This window comes from Panthera pardus, unplaced genomic scaffold, assembly GCF_024362965.1.
Source record: "Panthera pardus isolate Hobbes unplaced genomic scaffold, ASM2436296v1 HiC_scaffold_27, whole genome shotgun sequence".
NCBI classification, from domain to species: domain Eukaryota; kingdom Metazoa; phylum Chordata; class Mammalia; order Carnivora; family Felidae; genus Panthera; species Panthera pardus.
In genome coordinates, this window is record NW_026526843.1 from 4,482,309 (window position 1) to 4,509,985 (window position 27,677).

The window sequence follows — 27,677 nt, forward strand, 5'->3', positions numbered from 1 at the left end:
ACGTTGCGTGTCAACTATATTTAAAAAAATCCACAATGAGGTATCACCTCGCATCGGTTAGAGTGGCTATTATAAAAAAATAACAAAAAACAAAAACAAGAGATAACAAGTGCTGGTGAGGATGTGTAGAAAAGGGAAGCCCTTGTACACTGTTGGCGGGAATGTAAATTGGTGCAGCCACTGTGGAAGACAGTATGGAGGATCCTTAAAAAATTAGAAATAGTACTGCACTTTCTTTTAGGTTGCTAATCTAGTTAGATGCAAGGGCAGACCTTCTAATAACAATCATGGAGGGAACTGGAGCTCGGAAAAGGAGAGTGGTGGATCCCTAACATCACAGCTTGAGCAGCAGCATACAGCTGTGCTTGAAGCCAAACCGTCCCTGGATCTTTCAACTCCTTGACCTACTACTATGATGTCCTCTTAATCTTTATTTTGAATTTTGTCACTCATAACCAGAAGAACTCTGACAAATAGACACCCATATCCTTATAATGTACTACTGTTATTACCATTTTACCTATTTTGTTTAGTTTTGAGAGAGAGACAGAGACAGAGTACAAGCAAGGGAGGGGCAGAGAGAGAGGGAGGCACAGAATCTGAAACAGGCTCCAGGCTCCGAGCTGTCGGCACAGAGCCCGACGTGGGGCTCAAACTCATGAACCGCGAGATCACGACCCGAGCCGAAGTCAGACCATAAGATCGTGACCTGAGCCATTGCTATGAGCATTGAGCTTTAATGTTCTCAACATAACAACAATGACAACAAAATGGCAATTATGTAAGGTGAAGGACATGTTAACTAACCTTATTGTGGTAAACATTTAGTGATATATAAGTGCATCAAATCATCATATTGTATACCTTAAACTTGCACATGTTATATGTCAATTATATCTCAATAAAGCTGGAAGAAAATGATCATATTAATAATCTTTAATTGTACAGTTTGGTGGCATTAAATATATTCACATTGTTTTGCAGCCATTACTACAATCCATCCCCAGAACTCTTTTCACCTTTCAAAACTGAAACTATGTCCCCATTAACAATACTTTCCCTTTCCCCTGTCCCCAGCCCCTGGAAGCCACCATCTACTTTCTGCATTTATGAATTTGACAGCTCTGTGTACCTCATATACGTAGAATCATACAGTATTTGTCCTTTTGTGAATGGCTTATCTCACTTAGCATAATGTTCTCAAAGTTCATCCATGTTGTAGCATGTGTCAGAATTTCATTCCTTTTTAAGGTTGAATAATATTCCATTGTATGGATATACCATTTTTGTCTGTCCATTGATGGACACTTGGGTTGCTTCTACCATTTTGGCTGTTGTGACTAATACTGCTATGAACATGGGTGTACAAAAATCTGAGTCCTTGCCTTCAATTGAGTCATCTGCTTTTAAAGAAACATGTAAGCTACGGGGCCCCTGGGTGGCTCAGTCGGTTGAGCCTCTGACTTCGGCTCAGACCATGATCTTGCAGTCCGTGAGTTTGAGCCAGCCCCACGTCGGGCTCTGTGCTGACAGCTCAGAGCCTGCAGCCTGCTTTGGAGTCTGTGTCTCCTCTCTCTGCCCCTCTGCCTCTCATGCTCTCTCTCTCTCTCTCAAAAATAAATAAACATTAAAAAATTTTTTTAAGAAACATGTAAACTTGGATAGTGAGCATATTGAATAGTGTGGACATAAGACTAGAATACCTCTCTCTGAACGTTTATACTGTGTAAAACTCTCAAGGTCCTTGAATGAGCATCTGGGGGAGGAAGAGGGAAAGGTTTTAAATTATTTATCAGTCCATCAGATGGAGACTCAGAGAAAATTCAATTTAAATTGGAGAAATAAAGAAATTCCTTATACTCATTTTGTGGAGTATCTTCCTAGCTGCTATACTGATTTGACTAAATTTCTATTATTTGCCACAAAATGAGATTTAACTCTAACATATTTTCTCCTCTCTTGGTTTATAAGGTCTTTTATAATGGAATCTATATCTGAGTAATTTCTTTTTATTCTCCACAAAAGAAGTATCAAAAAAAGGTTAATTATATGAAATACCACTAGGAGATCTGTGATGCTCTGGAGAACAGTATGGAGGTCCCTCAAAAAATTAAAATAAAACTACCCTATGACCCAGCAATTGCACTATTAGGTATTTACCCAAAGGATACAAAAATACAGATTCGAAGGGGTATATACACCCCAATGTTTCTAACAGCATTATCAACAATAGCCAAAGTATGGAGAAAGCCCAAATGTCATTGACTTATGAATGAATAAAGAAGATGTGGTATATATATGTATGTATGTATATACATATACATTCTTTTTAATGGCTGAGTAATATTCCTATATATTATATATATGAATATATATATGAATATATATACTCATATATGAATATATATATGAATATATATATGAATATATGAATATACTCATATATATGAATATTACTCAGCCATTAAAAAGAATGAAATCTTGCCATTTGCAAGGATGTGGCTGGAGCTAGAATGTATTCTGCTAAGCAAAATAAGTCAATCAGAGAAAGACAAATACCATATGATTGCACTCATGTGTGGAATTTAAGAAACAAAACAGATAAATATATGGGAAGGGGGGAAGAAAGGGAAGGGAGAGAAACAAACCACAAGAGACTCCTAATGACAGAGAATTAAACTGAGGGTAGATGGAAAGAGGTGGGTAGGCGATGGGCTAGATAGGTGACAGGTATTAAGTGGGGCACTTGTGATGAGCACCGGGTGTTGTATGTAAGTGACGAATCAGTGAATTCTACTCCTGAAACTAATATTGCACTGGATGTTAAGTAAAATTTAAGTAAAAAAAGAGATCTGTCATATATCTGAAACATAAGGTTACCAGGGAGGCCAAAAGGGCATTTCTGTGATCTGTTCATTCAACACATATTACATTTATTTATTTATTTATTTATTCATGTTTATTTTTGAGAGACAGCACAGGCGGGGGAGGGGCAGAGAGAGAGGGAGACAGGATTGGAAGCAGGCTCTGAACTGGCAGCACGAGATCATGACTTAAGCCAAAGCCAACTTAAGACACTCAAATGACTGAGCTACCCAGGTGCTCCATGATACTACATTAAAAAAAAATACGCTTATATATATATCATAAAATTTACCATTTTAGCCATTTAAAATGTGCAATTCAGAGAAGTATATTCATAATGTTGTGCAATTGTCACCATTTTTCAGCTCCAGACCTTTTTTACCATCCCAAATGGAAACTCTCTACCAACTAAGCAGTAACTCCCTATTCATTCTAACCCTTGGTAACCTCTATTGCATTTTCTGTCTGTATGTATTTACCTATTCTAAGACCTAATGTAAGTGAGGTCATACATTATTTGCCCTTTTGTGTCTGGCTTATTTCACTTAGCATAATGTGCTCAAGTTTCATCCATGTTGTAGCATGTGTTTGAATTTCATTCCTATTAAAAGCCAAATATATTCCATTACATATATATATATATATATATATATACACACACACACATATATGTATGTATGTATATACATCACATGGTATATATTATATATATATATATATATATATATATATATACACACTACATTTTATTCATCCATTAATCTGTTAATGGACACTTGGATTGTTTCTACATTTTGGCTATTGTAAAAATGCTTCTGTAAACATTGGTGTACACGTATCTGTTCGAGTCCCTGCTTTCAATTTTTAGGGTATGTACCCAGGTGTGGAATTGCTGATTCTTATGATTCTGTTTAACTTTCTGAGGAGCTGCCAGACTGTTTTTCATAATGGCTGTGCCATTTTACATGGCTACCAGCCAATGCACAAGGGTTCTAATTTCTCCATATCATCAACACTTCTTTCCATTTTTTGAATGACGCCTATCTTAGTGAGTGCGAAGTGGTAACCTATTGTAGTTTTAATTTGCATTTCCCTAATGATTGATTGTGTTGAGCGTTTTTCATGTGTTTATTGGCCAATTGTATATCTTCTTTGGCGAAATATCTGTTCAAGTCCTTCCTCTGTCCGTTTTTGGATCGTTATTTATTTTTTGTCGTTGTTGAGATGTATGATAATACTTTTTCATCACTGTGTTAGGTGCTGGAAATATAGCCATGGATAAGACACAGACTCTGTCCTCAAGACACTCCCAGGCTAGTGGGAGAAGTGGACAATATTCTAATGTGGTGTGGTAAATCCAACGACAGTTTTATGCTGAAGGTATTGCGAGAGTTTCAAAGAGGGGCACACTAGTGGAGGTGGGAAGCAGACATGGAAGTTTTCCTGAGGGATATGGTGCTTTGGGACTATCCTGGTCTCAAAGGATGCTAGGAAGGCAAAAAGGGGGAGAGTGGACATTCCAGGCAGAAAGGAAACCGTGAGCAATGGCTTGCAGGCATGAAACAGCAGGTCGTGTTTTGGAAACTACAAACATCTACCTGCTGTTGAAGAAGCAAGTCCAAGGCAGGCAGTGGCGAGAGATGAGCCTGGAGAGGTAGATGGGAACTGGATTATGCCACATGTTATAGGCTGTTGTAAGGTGTGTGTGGGCTTTATCCTGACACCTACGGGGAGTGACTGAAAGGTTTTAAGCAGAGGAGTTACATAGTCAAACTTGTGTTTTAGATCAGAGCTTCCCAAGTTTTTTTCACAGTCCATCATAGTACACGTAGCCTGAGAAGTCTTGTCTGGCATTGTGAGCTGCTCCTGACCCATCACAGCTGTCCCAAGAGGTGAGACTGGGAAGTTGTCTTAGAGAGATCATTGTGACAGTCGTGTGAAGAACACACTGGGGGAAAATGACACTGGAGGCAGGCTGTCAAGTTCAACTAACCAGGTATGGTGGGGATAGAGAAAACAACTCAGAGATAGAATTGATAGGACTTGATAGACTGGGTATGGAGGCAGGGAGGCAAAGGTGATTCCCAGGATTCTTGCTTGGACAACTGGGTGGAGAAGCTGCATGTTTGAGAGAGATTATGAGTTTAGGGATGAGAGTAAAAGTTTACTTTGAAATGAGTGGCTGCGGATGCCCAATAGGCCATTAAGTCCTTGTTGGCTCTATTGGCCATGGAGAAGTGAACTCTACAGACCCAGGAGCTAGTTCAGTGTGGAAATTCTTTTTTAAAATACTTTAATGTTTTATTTATTTTTGAGAGTGAGAGAGACAGAGCACAAGTGGGGGAAGGGCAGAGAGAGAGGGAGACACAGAATCTGAAGCAGGCTCCAGGCTCCGAGCCATCAGCACACAGCCCGACATGGGGCTCGAACTCACAAACCACGAGATGATGACCTGAGCCGAAGTTGGACACTTAACCAACTGAGCCACCCAGGCGCCCCTCCGTGTGGAAATTCTTATAGCTTTGAAAGGAACCATGGAGGTGACTGTACTACACACCCACCTCCTTTGACAACTTTCCCAGCCCACAGCCTCAAGGAGGCAACCTTTCATATGTACCATGAGACTCCAGCCTTCTGGACACAACTGAATGTTATAAGGATGAACATTTGACTCACCAATCAAATTCTCTCTCATGAGAATCAGGCACTGGGGCTCAGTGACTGAGTCAATTGTTTGTGGGGAAGCAAGCCTGAAGGTCAAGGAGATCATTCCTTTTTTTTAAGTTTATTTACTTATTTTGAAAGACAGAGAGAGAAAACACACATGGGCACAAATGGGGGAGGGGCAGAGAGAGGGGGAGAGAGAGAGAATTCCAAGCAGGCTCCACATTCTCAGTGCAGAGCCCTATGTGGGGCTTGAACTCACATACCATGAGATCGTGATCTGAACTGAAATCAAGAGTCACTTAACTGATTGAGCCACCCGGGTGCCTCTCAAGTAGATCATTCCTAAACTGTGCCCCCAGATTATCAGAATTGTTTGGGAACTTGTTAGAAATGCAAATTCTCATACCTCATCCCATATCTACTGAATCAGAGACTCTTGAGTGGGTCCCAGCAATCTATGTTTTACAAGCCTTCCAGGTGCTTCTGGTGCAGGTTATCATTGATATGGACTCAGGATAAGACTACCATTCTGGGAGTAGCCCTGATCAACCACAGGAGTGTGATAAGTAAGCATAGAAACCTGGTTTGCAGAGAAGTAGGAGACTGGAGGAGAGAGAGAGAGAGAGAGAGAGAGAGAGAGAGAGAATGGAAAAGAAGACAGAGACAGGCACAGACATACACACAGAAAGAGGAGAAACAAGCTCCCCGATAACTTTCCAGTTACGTGAGGCCCAGTTGTTCTTCCTGTGATCGGAATTTGTGAAATTTCCCTATATCCTTGCATAAATCTTTTATTTGAATGAAGCTTTATTTTTTTTATAATAAAAGTGCTCTGATGCCCTAGTTATTTCTCCAAAAATCTATTACGCATTTACTGTGTGGCTACTGTTCAAGGCATCATGCGGGATACGAACCTGGTTGTTGCCTTTGCGAAGCCCCGTTTAACAGAGGAGGAATATAGACAATACCAGAAGGGTACAGGGGGGTAGCTACTGAGGTTTGAGATTATTTGATAAGCACTGAATAAATATTAGCTGCATCTCAGTGGTATCTGGTAAGGCCAAGGAAGACCTCAAGAGACTTGATAGTTGATATATACCTTGAATAATGAGTTTTCAAAGAAAAGGAGGAAGAAGATGGGAAGGTGTTTCAAGTGGAGAGAAAAAGAGCACAAAGGTATGGGAAGCCATGGTATGTATCTGGGAAACATGAGTGGTGTAAGGGCAAATACAAATTAAAAATAAGAGGCTTGGGGGTTCCCTGGGTGGCTCTGTTGGTTAAGTGTCTGATTCTTAATTTCAGCTCAGATCATGATCTCATGGTTCGTGAGTTCGAACCCAAAATTGGGTTTTGCACTGACAGCACAGAGCCTGCTTCGGATCTCTCTCTCTCACTCTCTCTATCCACCCCCCCACTCACGCTGTCTCTCTCTTTCTCAAACTAAATAAACTCTTAAAAAGAAGAGGCTTAATTTTCCTTGTTGGAAATAAGGGAAGAGACTTCTCCCTCATCTCTCTCTTTTCTTACAAAATTTCTTCCTGTGTCCTTTTCAAGTGTATGTAAATCTTGGTAATGGCTAAATAAGCCTTAAAGTAGCTTCACAATCTCCCATGCTTCCTCAAGGACCTGGGAGTCACCTCTTTGAAATGCAAACATCAAGGGCAATCAATCCCCAGATCTCCATTCCTGGAGGGAGGTCACAGCCTAACTTCTGGGGACCTGCCTCCAATTTGCAAAACTATCTCTTTGAGGTAAAGATAGGAAAAGTTTGTTTCTCCTACGGATAAAGTCAACTGGGGAGGTGGTCTCCCCAGTTACACTATAAAGTTAAGGCGAACTATGAATGACAAAAGGTGCTGTGAGTCCTCTTGAGGACTAGTTACCATTTATCTTGAAAACATGTCTGTAATGGGTTGTATCTGCTTGGCTAGATAAGGGGGTGATTCCTTTCTGGCTTTGCAGTTTCTTAGTGGATTGCCTAGGGTGTGCATCCCATTTTGGTTCAATGTTCATTCTGTTTTCTTTCACTACTGCCTTTGTGGAGAGGATTTTTGGGTTGGAAGATCTCATTTTTAATTATATTTCCCCAACAGTGGTTTGGTTCGCCTGGAGTTGTACTGTTACAGAAAGCAAGGGGAAAGAGGAAGCTTGAGAGCAAGCCCAAGGCCCAAGATTGCTGCGTTGGAGTGTAGGCTTTATCCCCTAAGGCAGTGAAGAAATCTGGAAGATTTTAAATCAGGGAAGCGAAATAATGAATTTTCGATCTTAGAAAAATGATCCCAGTAGGAATGTGGAGAGCAGATTGGGAGGGAGATGGGTCAAGTGGTATAGCACTAACTGTGGACAGGATAATAATCTTAGAATACTATTTAAGGGTTTTCTTGCTCTGTTATTACTCAAACGTTATTCTTGGATTGACCTTTCCCTAAGCCCCCTAACAGTATCTGGACCTGTGTATCTTTATTTTTACCACAGGGACATTTCTCCGGGATGTGGAGACTAGAGGACGACAGTAGTGGTTGTGGCTGCATGTCTGACACTCCTGCGCCACTTTTCCTGAACGGTTTGAGTGCCCCTCCCCTCTGGCCCCACAATCTCATCCCAGTGACTCCTGAGGTCCGAAGCATCTTCAGGATCTACAGCATCTCTGACGATGTCCATCAGGAGAAAGGAGTTGCTTATTATAGAGGTCTCTACCATTGGCCGGTGCTCAGTTTGTGGTCAACACTTGCTTGATATTCAGCGAGGCCCTGAACAGCCACTGAACTGAGGTGTTACTGTCAACAGAGGTGCCTCGTTTTCTTAGTAGCCCCTACCTGGACCCCTAAATTGTGACCGTTGAGTGCCTGGATTCAGGTGAGCTCAGGTGTTTCCTTGTATAACAACCCATAAACGGGTTTCTTTAACATGAGACTTTGTAAATAGAAATTGAGAAGAACCCAAACACTTTGAACTACACACGTTTATTAAATAGTTAACAAAGGCACATCAATAACCACTTACTACATATATGTGTGTGTGTGTGTGTGTGTGTATAAAATTAACACAGATATGTTTCTTTCTTAACTGCCAATTTCCCCAAGAAAGAATTGTTCAACTCTTCAAGTCATGAAGGCTAAAGGCAAAGTCTCAGTCCCGATCTTAATCTTCTCCCCGCTCTTCTTGAGACCTACATTGATCCTCAATGAGTTGACCATCATCTGTGGCTGTAATACTCTTAGAAGCATGCTGACGGCAGAGACTCCTCAGATTCCTTCTGCATTCTCTCAAGTCCTGTTGGTAATCAGCAGGCTGTCTGCGTTAACAGGTGCTGTTGCCACTGCTTGTCGCTGTTCAACCACTGACATTCTGTGATCTTTCACCGATTCCTCTCTTTGTACTTGTACATCCATGCAATGCACTGAATCATTCATGGGGGAAAACCTCCCTCGTTCGCATCAGGAAAATGTATGGTTTTTCCTGCGTCTCTTCTGCTTTGCCCCAGATGCCCTGCCTGCCTCTGCGCTGACCACAAGTTCCTTCTTACACAGATTGCCTCTTATTCTGATTTCCACTTTGGAAGGCTATGCTTTTGCTTCAGGCTTCTGTTTCTAAAGACAGGAACCGGACCTCCTGTTCCTGTCACAAACCTCACCATTCCATCCAGGTGGCTGGCCTTTCTATCATTACCACTCTTGGCTTTTGTTCCCCCACATATCCATGGTCTTCCTGCCTAAGGGAGAAGTGTAAATCCAGGCACTGAAAGGAAAATCTGGGAGGGCTCGGTTAGATGAGCATTTCTAGGACAAGAAAGACTAAAGAAAAAAAAATCTCAGTATGTGCGTCCATCTGTTGAATATTAGCAAGTATAGGCATTAGGCGATTACAGAAATGTGATCACGCATCAGGCTTATCGCAGGTCATGCTCTTTACTACAGATGCTGACCACGTTGAGTGGATTCTGGCCCGTGGAACTGTGCAATGTTTACTATCTTGTCACTATTTTGGGTTCATTATTATAGCAGAACTTTCCTGACAATAACAGAATTACAAGAGCCTTCTTTTTTGGCCTTCTTGAGGTCGTAAATGATGGTACCACTTGTCCATAGGAATTTGATCGCTGCCCAAATGCTGTTTGTTTCAGTAAAAATATATATCCCTGTCTAGGCAAGTGGCTGTCTGCTATTTGACCACTGGAGAGTCATGCCTTTTTGTTTTTTAAGTAAACTCTACACCCAACGTGGGCCTCAAACTTACGACTTGAGATCAAGAATCGCATTGCTCTACTGACTGAGCCAGCCAGATGCCTGGAGTCATGCCTTTTAAAATACAAACATTCCCAGGGGGCAGCACACAAACACTGCCAGTCTAAAACCATAGCGTGAGTGGTCTCTTAGATCTCAGCTCAGAGCCGCTCTCCATAGCCTGAGGTGCCCAGCAGGGAAGTTCCCGAAGGAAAAAAGCCCAGATTTGTCCGGGTTAGCAGGCCCAAGTTGCTACCTGGGGCTTCTAGGGAGCCAGAAGCCACCACAGAGAGACTCTTAGAAGAGCTGAACAAAGAGGTTGAAAAGCACCACGCTAACCTTTACATCCATATCCGGTTTTGCCTGTGGGTCAGCTTCCCTCTGGCCAAGAGAAACTCCATTTTGATTGTGGTTGGGAATGCCTGCCCTGAATGCTTATCTATCATTCAGCAGCTTTGAAGAAGAAAACATAAACTGGATTCTGAAGGGGCCAAAGACCTTTTGTAAATGTCCAAGTGAACTGGTATTCATGCTGGGATTACCACAGACTCACAGAAACATGTACCACACGCCCACGGGCTCAAAGTCGGCTTATCGAGAAGTGCCATAGTGGGAGGCACACGCAGCAGAAAGAGGAAAGCAGGGAACAAGGGACGAGGGAGCTCTTAGCTCTGTATGATTCGGCCGACACTGGATTTCCTCCCTGGCTCTTTGCACAGTTACAGACACGTGAAGAATACTTTAATCTGCCACAGCCTCTCGTCTCAGCCAAAGCCTCTTCGCCTGAGTTTTCTACCAGCCCGACTACCAAACAGTGGCCAATCCAGAGAAATTCCCAACTAGCGTTTTTTAAGTAGTTAGAAATCTGTCAGAATAAAGTATTATCAAGTTACATTTTGCTTTCTTAAAGAAGAAAAATCATTATCTGTTCATTCCAGTGCCATTTGTTGGAGAAAACCAATTTTAAGTGAGAGAACATTTTGATGGAAAAATTCATGCATCTCATTGTTATGAAACCATTGATGCCCATCTTGAAAAAAAGGAAATGAACAACACTGGTTTCCTATGTTCCACTGAAGATGCAAGATAGAAATGAATTACCAGAAAATACAAACTTCTAATAACGTATCTTATAAAATGCCTCAGGATTTCTGAAGCACAATAGAAGCCAGTAAGCATTATCTCAAAATGTTTAGTTTTCTTTTACTAAAATACAAATGTGCCTTTCCGGTGTTAGTAACTTCACTATCAAAGAAATAATATGTCTAATACAATGAATGTATTATCTATATAATTCATAATACTGAAGGTATATCTGGAAATAAATTTCTTTTATGCATGAAATAGATCTTTGAACCAAATCATAAATTTAAATTTTGTATTAGAATTACTAAATATTAGGGTTGATATACTAGAACAGGAGTAGCTTTTAAGTAAACTCCTAATGTGTGAATATGGATTCATAAAAAAAAGACATAACCAAGACATTTACACATTTTATTAAAAGAACCAAAAATAAACAATGCAGAAGTAGCATACTAAAATGACTGCATAATGCACACTTCTAAACACAAACAAGCAGTAGAGCACTATAATTTGGGGGGGGAGAACAGAAAAAAGTCAAAGCATCTAACCTATTGATAGCAGTTGAGGGAATGAACGATTGCATTTTGGAGGCAAAATATGATGCGAACAGTTTACATTTCTGAACTATTGTGGTCATTATTTAAATTGTTAATTGTTGCATGTGGCTAATAATTTTCTTCTCCACGGGGATCTCAAAATGGGCATTCTTCTGCCCCAAATGTGTGCTTCCATTTTCTACATCATACTGGAACGTTGTTATACAAACATTACAGAAAGCTCTTTTAAAAAGAGTACATTTAGGAACATCTTTACATTTAAAAGATTGTAACTTGGGGCCGTGATAACAAATGGCTCATTTGCAAATAATCAAGCACTAACAGTAATAATAAAAGGAAATTTATTTTGAAAAGGGCAACCCCAGAACCCAAGGGTATGATGGCCAGATCATTCTCTCAACTGCTAGACACAAAAGACACAGCAACAGAATAATTTGGTTTCCATCATGAACAAATAGCATCTGTATACAGACATAAAGCTTTGCAACCATGCAGTTCTATGACATATAAATCTTTAGGTTGTGTGTTTGGGAGAAAAGAGCATGGCTTAAAGTTGGGTTACTTTTAGGTCTTGTTACAGAGGTATTTTTTTTTAATTAAAGTAATACAATGTAGAAGGTGTACAATGTAGAAGGTGAGAATTTTTGCAATACTTTCAAATAGTTGTGGCTTATTTTATAGTGATATATTTTTTCCTTTCGGGTACGGTATAATTGAGGATGGGTTCTATTTAAAGATCAAATTTCCTGGAATAATCCTGCTTTGGAGTAGTAATGGATGGTTGTTTCCAGGCCAGGTGGAGGCTCTGGAAACTGTACGAACTAGTCAAACTGAACCCTTTCCCAGCTTTAATAACAAAGGTCCCTTTTTGGCCTCGAGTCATTCACATTTTGTTATACTTCATTCTCTAATTTGACTTACTGAGATAGAGCCACTGTGTCTGAGCTCCAAAGAGCGTGACCCAACGGCTGTCAGTGTGCACAACATGCCATCAACTAATCGGTTATCTTTTGTGATGCTTCTAGGTTCATTCTTACTGTTTTATAGATGATTCTTCACTTAAAATCTTACATGTCTATTGACCTCATGACAATATATTCTCGTGGCGTACAGATGCACAAGGAAGTGTCAACACAAGAACACAGGGTAAGTTGGGAAAGTATGTTGGCGATGAGGTTGGAGTTGGGAGTCCCTAACTACAGAAGGCATGAATGCTTACATTTTATACCAGTGGAAATGCTGGTCAGACGGTCGGGCTGTTAGTTGTACAGCCGACTCTAAATGATTAAGGGCTGAAGGGAGAAAAAGAGAAATTGCCAACCAACTGGCCCTGAGCTATTGGACAACCGTTAAGGCTTGGTTGCTTGCTGGCTTTGGCGTATCTTCCTGTCTCTGTAAATGAGGACCATCAACATGGGTAAGTGATACTAATACCAACTCCCTTAATCCCAGGGTGGGTAACTTCTCCAAGGCGAGGGTGACACACCCCAAGACGCGAAAGACTCCAAGTACCAATGGTCATCCATCTAACCTCATTGCCTGGAGACGACAAAAAGTGAGATGGTGACTGGTACGTGATAGGGGAGCTCCAATTGTCAGGGACGGTCTGGTTAAAACATTCTTTTCCAGCTCCGTATGTAAGATTGGGACTGGTTCTCTTCTGTTAGGTCAAGCAGTGGGAGGCTGTGGCGGCACAGTGAAGCACTTTCTAATCTGGTAAAGGGAAGTCAGAAAACAGCTTCCACTGAACAGCTGTGCCAGGGGTATTTTGTTGTTGTTGTTAGAGGGAACGAAATGCCCCAAGCTGGCCACACTTAATTGTTAAATTAAGTCTTTCAATGGTTGCCGATTTGGTTTTAGGATATGGATTTTAAAGGGGGAAATAGTGGTGAATGTTAACAATTTGATTGTCACTGAAGTGGGTATTAATTGATGTAACTGATACCTCTCAATATGGAATTTTCTATCAAAGATGACATCTCTGTTGATCAGAATGGAACTCTCCATCTTGTAACTTACAGGGTGTTTTACTGCTTGCAACCATTGAAAAAAGAAAACCTTTGCCAGAACCCTGCCTGGTGTGTGTGTGTGTGTGTGTGTGTGTGTGTGTGTGCGCGCGCGTGTGTGTGTGTGTGCGTGTGTTTACAATGGAGAGTAACCAGTTACCAGTCTTTTCTTTTGGTGACCTACCTGTAGCAAACCAGAAAGCTTCCGCAACAGCAAAGCAACATCAGGCTTTAGTTACATCTTCTTAAGCAAAATCCCCCTCTTTCTCAAGGCCTTAGAAATACCTCTATCTTACTAACTTTTCCACTATTATCACAGATTTCTTATATTAAAAAAACAAAAAACTCCAAGCATAGTGTTCATGGACTATGTACATAAGTGCAAAAAAGGTGTTTCTCACACAGTCGCACCCTAACTGAGACCATCAGTTGGCTGCAGCATATGCCTCTCAAACACTGTTAAGGGGTCATTCCACAGTATCTTTATGCGTGGTTTTACAAATCGGAATTCATTTCAAAATAGGCTTTCATCATTCTTCAATCCTCACTTGGGTATATTTGTGTGAGTACACAATTCCAGAAAAGAGAATTTTTGCCGTGACAGCCACGCCTCCTGCACGGGGTAATTTGGAAAACACAACGTCATGAAAAAAGGTCAGGTAATAGATTATAAATGCAATAATTGTGTTTTGAAGTCTAAACACTGTGGAATAACCCTATCCACACAACAAATTCTATAAGCTATAAAGCTGACTCTAGAATCCATGTGTTGTAAACTTTTTGATCCAAAAGTCATACAAGGACACACATTCAGCGTTTGCGTGGCAATTTGGGCTTCAAGGAAAATCCCGCTAGATCTGTTCTCTGAGTTTTGAGCTGTACCTTCTACAGGCTCATACTGTCAAAAACCATGTATAGTTGACAAGTAAAATTATTATCAAAAAAATGTGTCTAAAGGTAGCCATGTTGTAGTTTTGTTGCTCAAGCAACGACTAAATATAATTAGTTAAAAATTATTATTTGTATATAAAGTTAAGTTTGTTCTTAAACTGTGAGCTGTAAAGAATAACTATGGACTATAATCTCTATGTTGTCATGCTTCAGTATCAGTGTCAAACCTATCTAGGTGGGTTGAATACATGTAGTAAAATCCAACTTTCTCTAACTCTCCTTCAAAATTAAGTTCATGAGTTACTTAGATACAAAAAACGTAGTGAAATGAAAACCTTAAAAACTAAAAAAGAAAAATGAAAACATGGCACCAATCGGTGACTTGGTGCTCAGAACCCAGATCTTGTAATTAAATCGACAGTTTGATGACGCAATCAACTAAGTTTGCAAAAAAAGTTGTGACACTCTTTTCGATACTATTCATTCCGGTGCCTTTGACAGGCACTGACTGGTACAATGAAAAATTAGGCCACTATCTCCCTACATCTATTCAACAGAATTGGGGAATCAGATTTCCCTACTTCTAGTTCAACGTGTGTAGAAATGGAGAAGAGACAAAAAGAGGACAACACTTAACGGCAAGATCAAAGTGCTTTCACATGTTCAAAAAATGGATGGCGAAGGTGGATGGAGGAGGGAGAAGATGGCTTTTCACATGACAACGAACTACAAATTAGACTCTAGTCTAGACAAGTGAGATGAAACGCAACAGCTGGTTAGAGAATCATGCTCCAATTGTCAAAGTAAATACTGTATTTAAGTAGCAATTTTATGAATCCATTTGGTTTTAATTTAATCTTTATCCCTCTTTAAGATATACTTATGGTCACATAGTGCCTTTTGAAAAAAAAATTTTGGATACTACTAAAACCCTCTTAACAGATAACTTCTAGATGATTTTCTCTGTATACCTGACCTGTTTTATCCAAGTTTCAGTACTCTGGCCTAATTTTGCAAAAGGCTGAGTGAGAGAAGTGGACAAAGACAATAATTTTGGATAAATAAGAATAGAAGCCCTTGTCATATACAAAGCTTATAAAATGTTAACTAAGAATCACAAGTGGTTGGAATTTAATATATACAATTCATCCAGTAAATTGTTGTTTAGAGTCACTGATTAGTCTTGTGACTTGGCTTTTGAACTGCGAATTTATAGTCTAATGACTTTCCTTTCTTCTTTTCTTGAATAAACATAATTTGAATAAGACATTGCACAACTAGTTTAAAGAGTGCTATCTTAAAATTGCCTTTTTGTCAAAGTTCTTTCACATCTGATCAAAACTTTAGTGCTTTGAGTTTTCTTTCTTTAAATTCATTTACAAAGCAACTTGTAAAATGCCAGCCATTATCAAATATTATGGCACCAAATCTACAACTACCCTGAATATCCTTCACGGACCCTCTTACTAAAAAACAAGTCACTACTGATGTCTTCCAGTGCTCACAGCATCAGAAACACTGCTGTTCTCTAGGTTTCTTGTCTATGTGCATCTTCGCCAGGAGTTTCAAAGGTGAAATGAGACAGCATGCTTTCGCGGAACGTCGAATGACACAAAAAGAGTTCGTTCTGCACTGAAAACATCTCTAACCCCTTTAAGGAATACAACCAGTCTGGCTCAGGTGTATCCTTCCCCGATTTGTGGGATCAGCTCTGCCCTTCCGGAAAGGGACTGGCACAGTTACACAAAACTCAGCTCTACACACAAGTCATTTCACAAAGGCATACACTACTTTCTTCTCTAAGAATGTTAAGATTTTGGGAAACAGAAATTAAGTGGTTCAAGGAATCAACAGGTAAAAGTCAGGACACCTCTTATTCTGTAACCCCAGGCAATACTGTTAACAGATGACAATATCTTGAAATTACCGATGACCGGGATCTGGGATTGCGAATTAAGAACAACAGGCTATCACATACCAAACAGCTATTTTTTGCTCTTTTGTATCCTGAGCTATACTGATCTGCTTCGGGATGGGGTCTCAAATGTTCCGAAGCACAAACAATGTGAAACAGAGGAACAACAGAAAGTCAGGAGAGTTGTTCAGGGTCTCACTGTCACCGATCAGGTAGGCAGGTGGCCTTGAGCAGGTCACATGCCCTAGGCCTCGGTTTCATCGATTGTGAGAAGGGTTTGCCAACTCCATCGTTCTGTGATTCAAATGCTGCTAGCCAGCTTAAGGTATCCTAAGTGGGAATTTTCTCTTTGCCTGTCATTTTCATGCAGGAAAATAAACCTGGTTTACATGTTAAATTTGATGATTGCATGCTTTCTAGTGAAAGAATAAATATTTAGTAGCAAATATTATATCCTACGGTTCCAGCACTGTGTAAGAATAGTAACTTTAATCGCTGAGTATATGGAGGAGCTACATCACATGCCATAGGAATCACTATTTTACTTGGTTATAAATTATTTCATAAGTATTAGTAATGTGAATTCAGCTCAGCTCTATGGGGTATAGCTGGTCTGTTTCATCCAAAGGGTGCTAAAAACCTCTCTATTATAATTTTCAAATACATATAAAAACAAACAGACCTAAATAAAGAAACAAACAAATGGCTGGGTTATGATAGGAGAGACTCTTGTCAATCAAGTCTGGGAAGGGCAGCACTTGGCATAGGCACCTGCTCCTTCACTGAAGTGGTCAGCAGAACTGGAAATTCAGTCGAATGGAAGCTAAAGACAATCGTGGACAGCCCTCCTATAAGTTTTAAGTAAATCAGAGAATAATTTAAAATGCCTTCCTACCCCGCCTCGCCACCCCGCCATTTCTCCAAACCCATACTCGGGCTCCAACTGTGATCAGTTGGAAAGACTGTCCATCTGGGGGACAAGGGCCTCCCTTCGAATCAAATCTCCTTCACCCTGACTTTTGCAAGACTGGAGCTTACTTATTATTCAGAGACAAGTCTAAAGAGCACGAGCCATTTGTATTCAGAGAATGGCACTTGTGTAAAAGGTTACGTTGCAATGGTTTTTTACACACTTTCCTCCAAAATGTAAAAACTATCTCTACCCCTCCGTCTCTCTGTTTAATTTATAACCTACAATTAGCATACCTTTAAGCCTCCAAGTAACAATTTTCAGCTGAATTTGACAAATGGCTGAGCTTTAGATGCTCAACCTAGGAGATAGGATCCTTGAACCACAAAAAATGTAACGGGCACCTTACATAATTCTTTTAGGATAAATGCCGACAAATTCACTTACAGGTAAATTGTAATTTTGCAAGCTTCTTAAGGAGTGAGATTAGAGGTTCATATTTCAAGAAGTTTCCTGGGTTTTTTTTGCAGGTAATTATTTCTCTCTCACCAAAAATACCTACTCACGTGATTGTATTATGCAAGGTCAGATCTGCAGGTACAAATTATACACATGCATGCTTATGAACAGGCTTTGCGCACACTCAAAAGTGAGGCCTTTTAAAAGTCTGCCCCAAGAAACCTACAGACATGTTCTAAAGAGAGAGAAAGCATATTAATATTAATCTGTAATGGTTTTAAACACAGACATTTCTGCTTCCCATTAGTAATATTTTAGTTGAAATCAAACACCACACATCTAGAGGAAAACACTATAGTATGTAAAAACCTAGCACAACACATCACACCACAATACAATACAATACAATACAATACAATACAATACAATACAATACAATAGAATACAATACAATAGTGGGAAAAACGGTATTGGATACACTTGCTACATTCTAAATCAACCCAATAGACTATTGTGTAAACAAAACAGTAAGGTAACACTTCAAAACAGATGAACATTTATCCACCAAGAATGCACAGTAAGCCAACAGTCCACTGTAGAGATTCACTCAGCATATTTGTTATTGGAAAATCACAAAGAATAATGCAACAGATGACAAAATGTTACGGTCATGTTCTACCTAATAATTCAGATAAGATAAATGGTAGTTTTCTATTCATGTTTTAACATCTGCACTGATTGGCTAATGTTTTATTTTTGTTTGAATTTGTTGGTTGGTAAGTGGGTTTTGTTTAATATATTGACTGTACCACACTTATTCTTGTGTTGGTAGAAGACCTATGAGAATATATATAGAAAGGCCATATGGAGGTTCTCACGGAGAGATCCTGATACTCCATAGCTCTGTTGTTCAGAATTTCGACTGAAATGGAAGAAGAAAGAAAGAGTGAGAAACATTAAGGGGTTATTGAAGCAGGAGTCGGGATACTTGTCTCTTGTGCCAGTTCTGTACGTGAACTGCCAATATATTACCCACCCTGAGTTTCATGCTCTACATCTGTGGAAATGGGGCTGTCAGAAATGGTCGCCAAGAGTCATATACCATGACAGTTTATGGTTGCCACTGAGCGCTAATGTACAGAATTGCCCTAAGTTAAGGCATTATCCGCACAACGCTTAAACGTTTTGATGAACATCCACCCGTCTCTCTACTTTCTTCAACAAGCAAATATTAACCAAACTTTAAACTTTTTAATCTGAACGTTTTGGAGCCATGTGGAAATAGCCAAGGTGTGAAATCTAGGTATATAGTATTTTACAAAATTACAGTTTTGAACTTTGGGGAAATGTTCAACATCTGTTACACATTGAAGTGATTACGGTCTGCCAAATACCTCTACGTTTTCTAATGGAATCTGGCAGAAAGGAATCACGATTCTCAAACATGTACTGTTGGAAAGCTAATTATATTTGACCACTTTTGTTTACTTGATGTAAAGAAAGCAGCCCATGAGAATCAGGCAAGTGAGTGCAAAACCTATATTCTCATGTTTGGTGCTATTCCCAAGTTGCCATCATCCCAAATGGTACCCCTGAACACAATTACAATGTACAGGTACCTCAGTTATTCCATGCCCTCGAAGGTGTCTTTTTAAAACACTCCTTAGGGTTGAAGGGACTTGTTTATCTAATGTGCAGTCAGCTGTAGGCTCTGCCCAGGACGGAGTGAGTGTTTGGAGCCAGTTCTGAGAACCTCAAATTTTCAATGACTAACAAATGCCATTCAGAAGTGGTACACTTGTTGAATAAGTCCCTATTATTAATTAATTAAGATACCTAGGAGTCTTAAGTGGCTTGAAAAGTCACATTTTCCAAGTCAATGACTGCTCAAATTAAGTATGTGCTAGGGCTGCCCCGGACCAGGCAAAGAGGAGATCAAAGGTGGGGGGGTGGGGGTGGGGGGGGGGGAAGGGGAATCCAACAACAACACATTTCTTTAAAGCCATGATTTGAATGAAAATAATGATTACAGTACTAAATTGTGTCACTCAAATTCAAAACAGCTGAAGCAATTCTGATAGACTTACATGGAAAGCAACACATAATGGCAGACTTTAAAAGCACTATCTTCTACAACATCATGGGAGAAGCATACTGCTTACTGGCTTTAAGATATTCATCTTAGTCAAACTGTGACAAAATTGTTTTGCTTTACTTCAGCACTAACAAAAAAAATGAAGCTAGAAAAGTGTTAAAGGATTAAAATTCAAAAGTGATCTGTGCCTTGGGCTGACAAATCATACTCCTTTAATAACAGGAAAACATTTCAGAATTTGTAAACTCATTGGGAAAATACAGTACCGGCTGTCATTTTTCATGGAAAAAAACTGCATTATTTGCTCCCCACATTTCAATTTGGACAGTTGAGGATGCTTAAATAAAGCTCTAAGTTATAAGCAATATCTATCAATGAAAATATTTACCAAAGCCCTTAGAAATGCAATTGTGTAAATAAAAGATACAACCTATACATATTATTCATATTAGTACTTAAAGCAACTTACTGTTCTACTGGTAACTTCTACATCTGTGAAACAAACATGCTGCTATTCAGTTCATCTATTGATAATGGGGGTATCTATAGTAGTAAAAAAGATTTTAGATTAAAATAGTTTCTCGAGAGAATTCCATTTATTTTGTTCACTGTTGGGGCATGGTAATTAATAAGCAGAATCAATTTCACAGAAAAATTTAGACATATTCACCATATCCGCTAATAGTTAATTGTCCAGAGCACAGGTCTGAATGTGGTTTGTTTCCCCAATGGGTTAATGCTCTATGTGCCGTGTGGTTATCGTACTTGTAAATGGAAGCAGCTGTGGGATGTGCAGTCTTGAAGCATGGTTACCACCTTCGTAAGGCAAAACAGCCATAACATTACACGATAGTTATTCTACGTATCTCATTACAGTTTCAAGACTCTCCCACAGCCTAGAATTTGTCTTGCGACTCTGCCTGTAAGTACCTAAAGCGAATGAAAACCACAACAACACAAGCACATCTAATGTCAGTGTGAGATCTCTGATGTCATCACTGTGTGTCACTGAGCGTCAGTATGACATCTCTGATGTCATCACTGGGCGATGATAAGGATCTCTGTGCCCTGGAGAGAAATGTGTTACCTCGCTTTCTCTCCAGCAGATCTGAAGGTAAAGGTGATGACTGTACTCAATGAAAGTTGAAGCGCAATGACCAGAAAGATGGTAGTAAAAGAAAATAAATTCTTCTCCTGACCCATGAGGAAGCATTTAAGGAACCCCCAGTATATGGATTTGAGGATTGGTGTGACAGCAACAATCGTGGATACGGCATATGAAGGGCAACCTCTGGTACCTGAGCGAACATGAGAAAACCGGATTCATCTGAGGATGTGTGGCAGATTCATTCTGCTAGAATATACGCAACGAGAAAAATTCTAAATGTCACAACTGCTCAACAGACACATAGGAATCTGGATCATCTCGCGCCAATCCAAAAAGCATATACTGCGCCTTACCAACACGCTGTAGTTATCTGAACAGGTAAAATAAATGGCCAAACCTGATTGCCTGCGGCTGTTGCAGTGAACGGAACGCTGGCGGCAGGTGGTGTTGCTGCAGACACAGTGGTAGGTGTTGCACCGTGCATCATGGGCACTTTCAGTAGGAAACCATGGAAGCAACACACGGAAGGGTGGAGAATTTATGCAGCCATGACATACACGATGGAATGGGGCGTGGTAGGTATCACAGCAACAAGCCATGTGACATCATCACGATGGATACACCAGGGTGCAACATGCAATCACAGTCAGTGCAAAGCAACACAGCGTGGAAGGGGGAAAAATTTAAAAAGAGAAAAGGGGAAAGCCAATTATAGTTACCATTAAGGAAAATGGAATCATTCTCAACCAGTTAGTTTTTTTTTGTTTTTGTTTTTGTTTTTTTTTTAGCAGAATCACATTCTAGTTGACTTAAAAGGCCACATTTTCAGAAAGGGTTACAAGGAGTACATATGACAGAATCTGATTTTACCAAGGCTATCTATAGGAATACCTAGTGAAGCAGACAAGTGGCTGGTTTGCACATCTGAGTGTGAGTAGGGAAGTGTGGATTGGTGTTTGGGTTCACTAACTTATAGACCTGACTATCGTCACTGCATTTGCAGGTGCAAAGAGACAACTATAGATGTACTTACCTGATCTACATGCAACAATAACAACAACAACAACAACAACAACAACAACAAGGCAGTTCGATTGGTGGGCCTGTGTATGGTAGGGGAGCAGATATGAAGAATACGGTGGACTATGCACACAGATTTTTAAGTACGGCTTTGGCAAAGCCCTTGGAAATCTAGGCTATTTACCAAACAAACACACAGGGTGCTTCATGGTAAATATATGGCAAAATCTGGTCTTCATCCCAATTATTGCAGCCATGACTGTATGGCTAGCAGCTGTAACATCTCTCTCAGGACGGTTTCCTTTTGCCTTTTCTAGTCTCTAGCCCATTTTGAAAGCTTTTTAGATGCTTTTCTCATTCCTAGCTCATTTTGGAAAGCAAACGAAGGAATTAATGTGTGAATGGTGAGCGTGCATATATAATAATTTATGTCTACATCCATTGAATTCAGATTTTCTCAAAGTCTACAGAGCAAGTGAATGGCACGGAGAGAGGAAGATCAATATACACCATGTCACAGAAACCACAGATGTACCCCAAATGGTGATCAACAGAAATCCTGTACTTAGCCCTTATGTGTATCTCCGGTTAGCTGTTACCTATAGACACCCCTTACTGTATCACATGCCGATTCTACACTCTTGTTTTCCCTTTAGGAGCACAGCAACTATACAGGATGCAGTGCCACTGAAACACGCAGTTTGCATTCCTACACAGAGCTCTTAGGTGCAAAGACAGGGGTACGGAGTCACAAAACGTGAAGACACAGACACGTTTTCCCAACTTGCAGAAGTCTGTTCTAACCACATGCGTACGATGCTCCCGTCAGTATCAGTGGAAATGTTTCCATTTCCTTCAGGGGACAGCCAATCCCTCAGTAACACTGGTCCCTTTTGGGTTCTGCATCTACTCTGGGCAACCAACAGGATGAAGGTTAAGCCGTGGCAAGCTCTCAAATAGGATGAAAAGCACTGGATTGATATGAGATGGTGGGGGTGGGGGGGGGGGTGGGATAATTCCTCCCTGTAGCACACGGAGCTATTTTCTCCTGGTCCGTGCCTGGTTCCCATGGACTGTAGGGGCTGGGAACTCCTGTACCAGAAACAAGTCACTTTCTTATCTTCTGCAGTAGGGGCGATGTAAAAATGGGCTTTTATTGATTTTTATCACGTGCGTGTGTGAGAGTGTGTGTGCACCTGCGGATGCACGAGCAGGGGAAGGGCAGAGAAAGAGGGGGAGAGAGAATCCCAAGCAGGCCCTGCGCTGTCGGTGCAGAGCCCAATGCGGGGCTCCGTCTCGTGAACCATGAGATCATGACCTGAGCCGAAATCAAGAGTCAGACACTTAACCGACTGAGCCACCCCAGGTGTCCCTAAAAATGGTCTTAAGAGGGACACCAGATTGTGTTGGTGACGAATTAAAGGATCTGCGTGTAACTGACTGTTAAAAATTACATAATCCCAAAGAATCATTTTGAAAGGGTTCTGTTGGGCCTGGTTTCCACGCACATGGCACTTCATTCTAGAACACTACAGAATGCTCTCACTCTGCTTAACTCATCCTTTCTCAACATTTGAGTATTGAATGATTTAGATCTCATGAATAACTTTTTTTTGGGGGGGGGAGGGAAGGATCATTTTGTGATACTTTACAAATTATACATTTGAAATCTTTTAAAATGTCTTAGTCACAGATGTAAAGCTAAGAACAAAAGTGTCCACTCTGGCTAGATAAGGAAATGTTTCAAAATATTTCAGCTGCAATTTGTAGGACGCAAACAGACACATGGCAGGGTTAGTGTTTGGCCACAGTGGCAACCAACTAGGACCCCAGAGTGTAGCAGTGTTGAGATTCCACAAAGATATGAAACAGCACCATATTACATCTTAAATCCTCAGAAAATGTCAAAATGCAGCTAGGACATCAGCTTTAAAATACAAAAGTGCAGAACTGTCTTATTTTCTTCTTAGTTGGGACGAGGTGCCCTAGCCTGCCTATGCTCAGCAATGCAACTGCTTTTCTGAGATATAATGTGTACATATAAACTGTTACGATCACAACAGAGGTGCATCAGAACAGCAGGAGAGGGGAAGGTCTGGTAGCCACAGTGGCGGAAACGGAGACAGAAATAGCTTCTTGAAACTTTTGTCATAAGTATGCTCAGCTTTCCTGATGGCAAAGGTAGACTCCAGCAACATTTTCAACCTGCTTTACCTTGTCTGTTTTCTCTCTTCTTTGTGCCCCGACTCCACATGCCCTTCCCCCCAAGCCAGTGGCCCAGGAGCCACATCACTCAGTCACTCATCTCTTTCACAGTCATGACAGAAAAACACGTTTTTTTTTCAGATTAGAAAAAGTTGAGAATGTTTGTACAAAACCTACCAACACTTGAAGCGGGTGCCATGCACAGTATGGGCCCTGTACACCATGCAGAAAAGCGTGAAAAGTAAAGGAGAGAGATTTCATTATTACATCTTTACTGAGAGAAATAGTTTTTAACCCGAAAGATATTCTTTGCAATATTAATTAATGAGCACATGCAAATCCAGTAATTTCCCATGCTTATAATTATAGCTCAGTTTTAAGATCACCAACCCAGGTAATCAAAGTAATTCTTGGATTCTTAGGTATAAGAGCGAACATTAAGTTTTCTTTAAAGGAATTACCTCACTTCAATTACATATTTATTTTGGGCACATTTTACCACAGCCTCTTCTTTCTCACAACCGTGGACTGGACTATGAACATACAGTAAACAGGCTTTTTTCATCAAGAGGGGGCGCTCAGCCCGACAGGTTTTAGTTTTGTTTTTGATTAAGGGGAAAGGGAGTCTTCTGACATTGTGCTCAGGAAACCAGACTTTGAATTAGCCAAATCCAGCAAAAAAAGTCTAAAAACTGTGTTTTTAAAGTGATATCATAAAGAACTACTGTGGTTAGTAAATAAAGACTTTTTTTAGGTCTTCTTTCCAAACAAATTAGCTGATTAATTTATCAGTTAACCAACAGGTTGTTACAAGGGCAGGTATATAATACCATGTGCTTAGTATGTTTACAGAATTAATAAAGTTTTCTAAAATAACTTTAAAGCATGTCAGTATCACTTCATAATAGTTGCCAAACTGGGGCATTTATGATTCTGGCAAAAACCAAAAAACTACTCTACTCTCAGTGATTAGGATTTTCCATTTATCCCTAAGAGATTATATGCTCACTCTTAAAGTACTGAACCATAGGAAGAAAGGTATTTCTCCTCACATATGATATTTATTTGAACAAAATTTTCTATTCAATTTGGTATAAAACTGTTATGCTATTAGATACAGTTGAATGTAGAAGGTAACCAAATATCCTGCATAGTATCAGGAAAATATGATAAGCTGCTATATTTTTTATATTAACTGCTATAAGAGTTAAAGGCTAAAACTATGTGTTTTATACATATATATGTATGTACATATATATATGTATATACAACTATACCTACAGTGTCATTATAAGATAGTATATGGTACAGTTATAGGACAGTGTATATATATATATATACACACACATATTTACATATATATATTTACATATATATATATATATATATATATGACTGTATACTGTCTTATAACGACACTATAAGTTCCAGGGTAGTTTTATTATAACTATCTTTGGCATATCAAAGATATATAGACTATATATTATTGCAATGCTGAAACTGTGAAACATTTTTTTTGAGGGGTGACCACTGTCTTCCAAAGGGATACCTAAGAGTCAAGGAATTAGTTTGAGACTGAACCAAGTGAATCAATCTTAAGAAGCAAACACTAAGACATGCCAAAAAGAAAAATGTTGACCATTTTGCCTAGTTTGATTTCAACCCATTCATTTGCAGGAATCATAGCAAAACTGGGGTTCTCTAGACTAGCAGACCAAGTATAACTGCCTTGTCTGATTTCCGGACAAAACACCTGTCGACGGTCCTCGCATCAAAACTCTGGCAGCTGGTGCGCACTCTATACATTCACACCATCATGAAATCTGTGCAGCCCAGAGTCCCTGTTCTCACCTGCAGGGATATATGCTGGTGGCTGGAGCTGCAGGCCAGCCAGAGCCTGCTGGCAGTGGAAAACACTGGGATTAAAGACCGGAGTGGCACCATTGGTCTTTTCAAGCGCCGATCTCTTTGGTATCAGTTGAAGTGCACCAGGCTGAAGGGCCTGCGAGGGAGAGATGGAATAATAAATAGCATCAAAGAAAGTAACAAAATGTCCTCAAGGCAAGCAAAGCAGCAGTTAGATAAAGGTATGGCCCGGGAACCCTTTGCAAGGGTATCTGTTGAGCAATTGACTAGATAAGTACCTAGCCTGACACAGAAAATAAACAGACAAGGAAAAAACATACTGGTTTTCAACTTCACTCATTTAAGCAAATAACAAAGGACCTCATCATTTGAGCAAGACGTGACCCAAAGCTGTGAACAGCAAATACTCATTTAAAATTAACATCTCCGGGATGTCCATCCATTAATCTATTACGATGAGATGGGCAAAAGCAACAGATATAGCAGGGAAGAGATTTTTGTCAGTTAAAATTCCAACGTGGATCTAGGAGATAAATGGTATACAGGTGATAAAACAGATGTCAGGAGGTCAGAGTTTGATCTTGTAGCTCCATAAAGCAAAATCCAATTTATATAAGGACTTCCAGTGCAAATTCTAGAACTGTGCTTCCTCCAACTAGTATGTAAGGGAAAAGTAAATAATTTTCTTCTTCACGACGCACCTCACCCAGATAACACAGTAAAATATGTGCAATTTTCATTTATAGATGCTCACTGTGCATTTCGGGATGTACCATCAGCTTCGTTAAGTCCTTGTAAGGTTTCATTCTAAAATGTATTAGAATTTAAAACTCTCCTTTCATGTCTACACTTCTTTCAAAATCTCACGGTGCCCATGATACTCGGTCAAATTTGCTCCTGGATCAGATTCATTAGAGAAGTTGGACATGACTTTCTACATTTTTTTTTCTCTCAGCAAATTGCATGTGACTTAAAAGACATGTCCCAGCAACAAGAATTAGGTATGCTCCAAATTCTTAAGGAGACAGGAACACTTGTGTTGAGTAATGAGCATTCCATATGCCAAAAAGGGGCATGCCATGACCTTCTTTCTCCTGTGGATAAAGAAGTCTAAAGGTATCTCTATTTTTTTTTTTTTTTGGAAACTAAATATTTACTCTTCATGTCTTTTGCTTTTAAATGCATACATGCTGCTTCAGTGAAGTCAACCTGAGCTACGCACATGAATACGAAGAGGGTCAAAAAAAATCCTTCTTTTATGAAACATTTCAACTCTGAATCCTTCAAAATATAGAAAGCCTAAATTTCTTCAGGAAGCCTCCTTTATTTGATCTTACCTCAAACCAATTCCTGTGGGCCAATCTGACCACACTACTAAGACTCTGCTCTGACCAGCTACTCAGAGAGGAATGTTATATTGATATTCACAAGTACCAAATGAAGGCCTACTAGATAGTATTTAATTCTCAACAGATTTGGAACCGACTTACATGCATCCTACCAAACACACTCAAATCATGAGAAATGGACACATACATATGAAGGCCCCGTGACTGAGCACGGGACAGGTGCACAATGGTACATCCCATACATATGAGAACCTTTATTTTTAGGGGAAACTGTATTTCTCTTGTGTATCATAGACACACACTGCTTCTGAACTCCATGCCACTGACCCAAGTAATCAAAAAAAATTGGAGGTTTAAAATCTGCAGTGAACACTCTGGATACCTTGCTATTTTCATAGCTTAAAATCCTCTCCTTCAAAAGAACTTAAGACCAAAACCATTTGGTGAAGTCTTTT

General features: G+C 39.9%; 1 protein-coding gene and 1 long non-coding RNA gene across 15 annotated transcripts in view; one reads left to right on the forward strand and one right to left on the reverse strand.

The window, feature by feature from the left end:
• LOC109253741 (uncharacterized) overlaps positions 1-15,602 on the forward strand; it is a 112,784-nt gene extending 97,182 nt beyond the window's left edge. For all 5 annotated transcript variants that reach the window (XR_008418389.1, XR_002074511.2, XR_002074517.2 and 2 more), the window contains one exon: positions 8,008-15,602. This is a non-coding gene — a long non-coding RNA (uncharacterized LOC109253741). The remainder of the gene's footprint in view (positions 1-8,007) is intronic.
• The window catches only part of MBNL3 (muscleblind like splicing regulator 3), a 112,294-nt gene continuing 95,855 nt past the window's right edge, over positions 11,239-27,677 (reverse strand). For 6 of the 10 annotated variants that reach the window (XM_019426965.2, XM_019426964.2, XM_019426969.2 and 3 more), the window contains 5 exons: positions 25,859-26,009; positions 24,185-24,220; positions 21,180-21,274; positions 20,144-20,217; positions 18,387-18,501 (listed from right to left, as the gene is read on the reverse strand). In XM_019426965.2, the coding sequence (XP_019282510.1) occupies positions 20,161-20,217; positions 21,180-21,274; positions 24,185-24,220; positions 25,859-26,009 (339 nt within the window). In that variant the 3' untranslated portion in view covers positions 18,387-18,501; positions 20,144-20,160. Of the gene's footprint in view, positions 18,502-20,143; positions 20,218-21,179; positions 21,275-24,184; positions 24,221-25,858; positions 26,010-27,677 lie in introns of all 10 variants that reach the window. The other 4 variants (XM_019426973.2, XM_019426972.2, XM_019426975.2 and 1 more) reach the window with 4 other exon arrangements.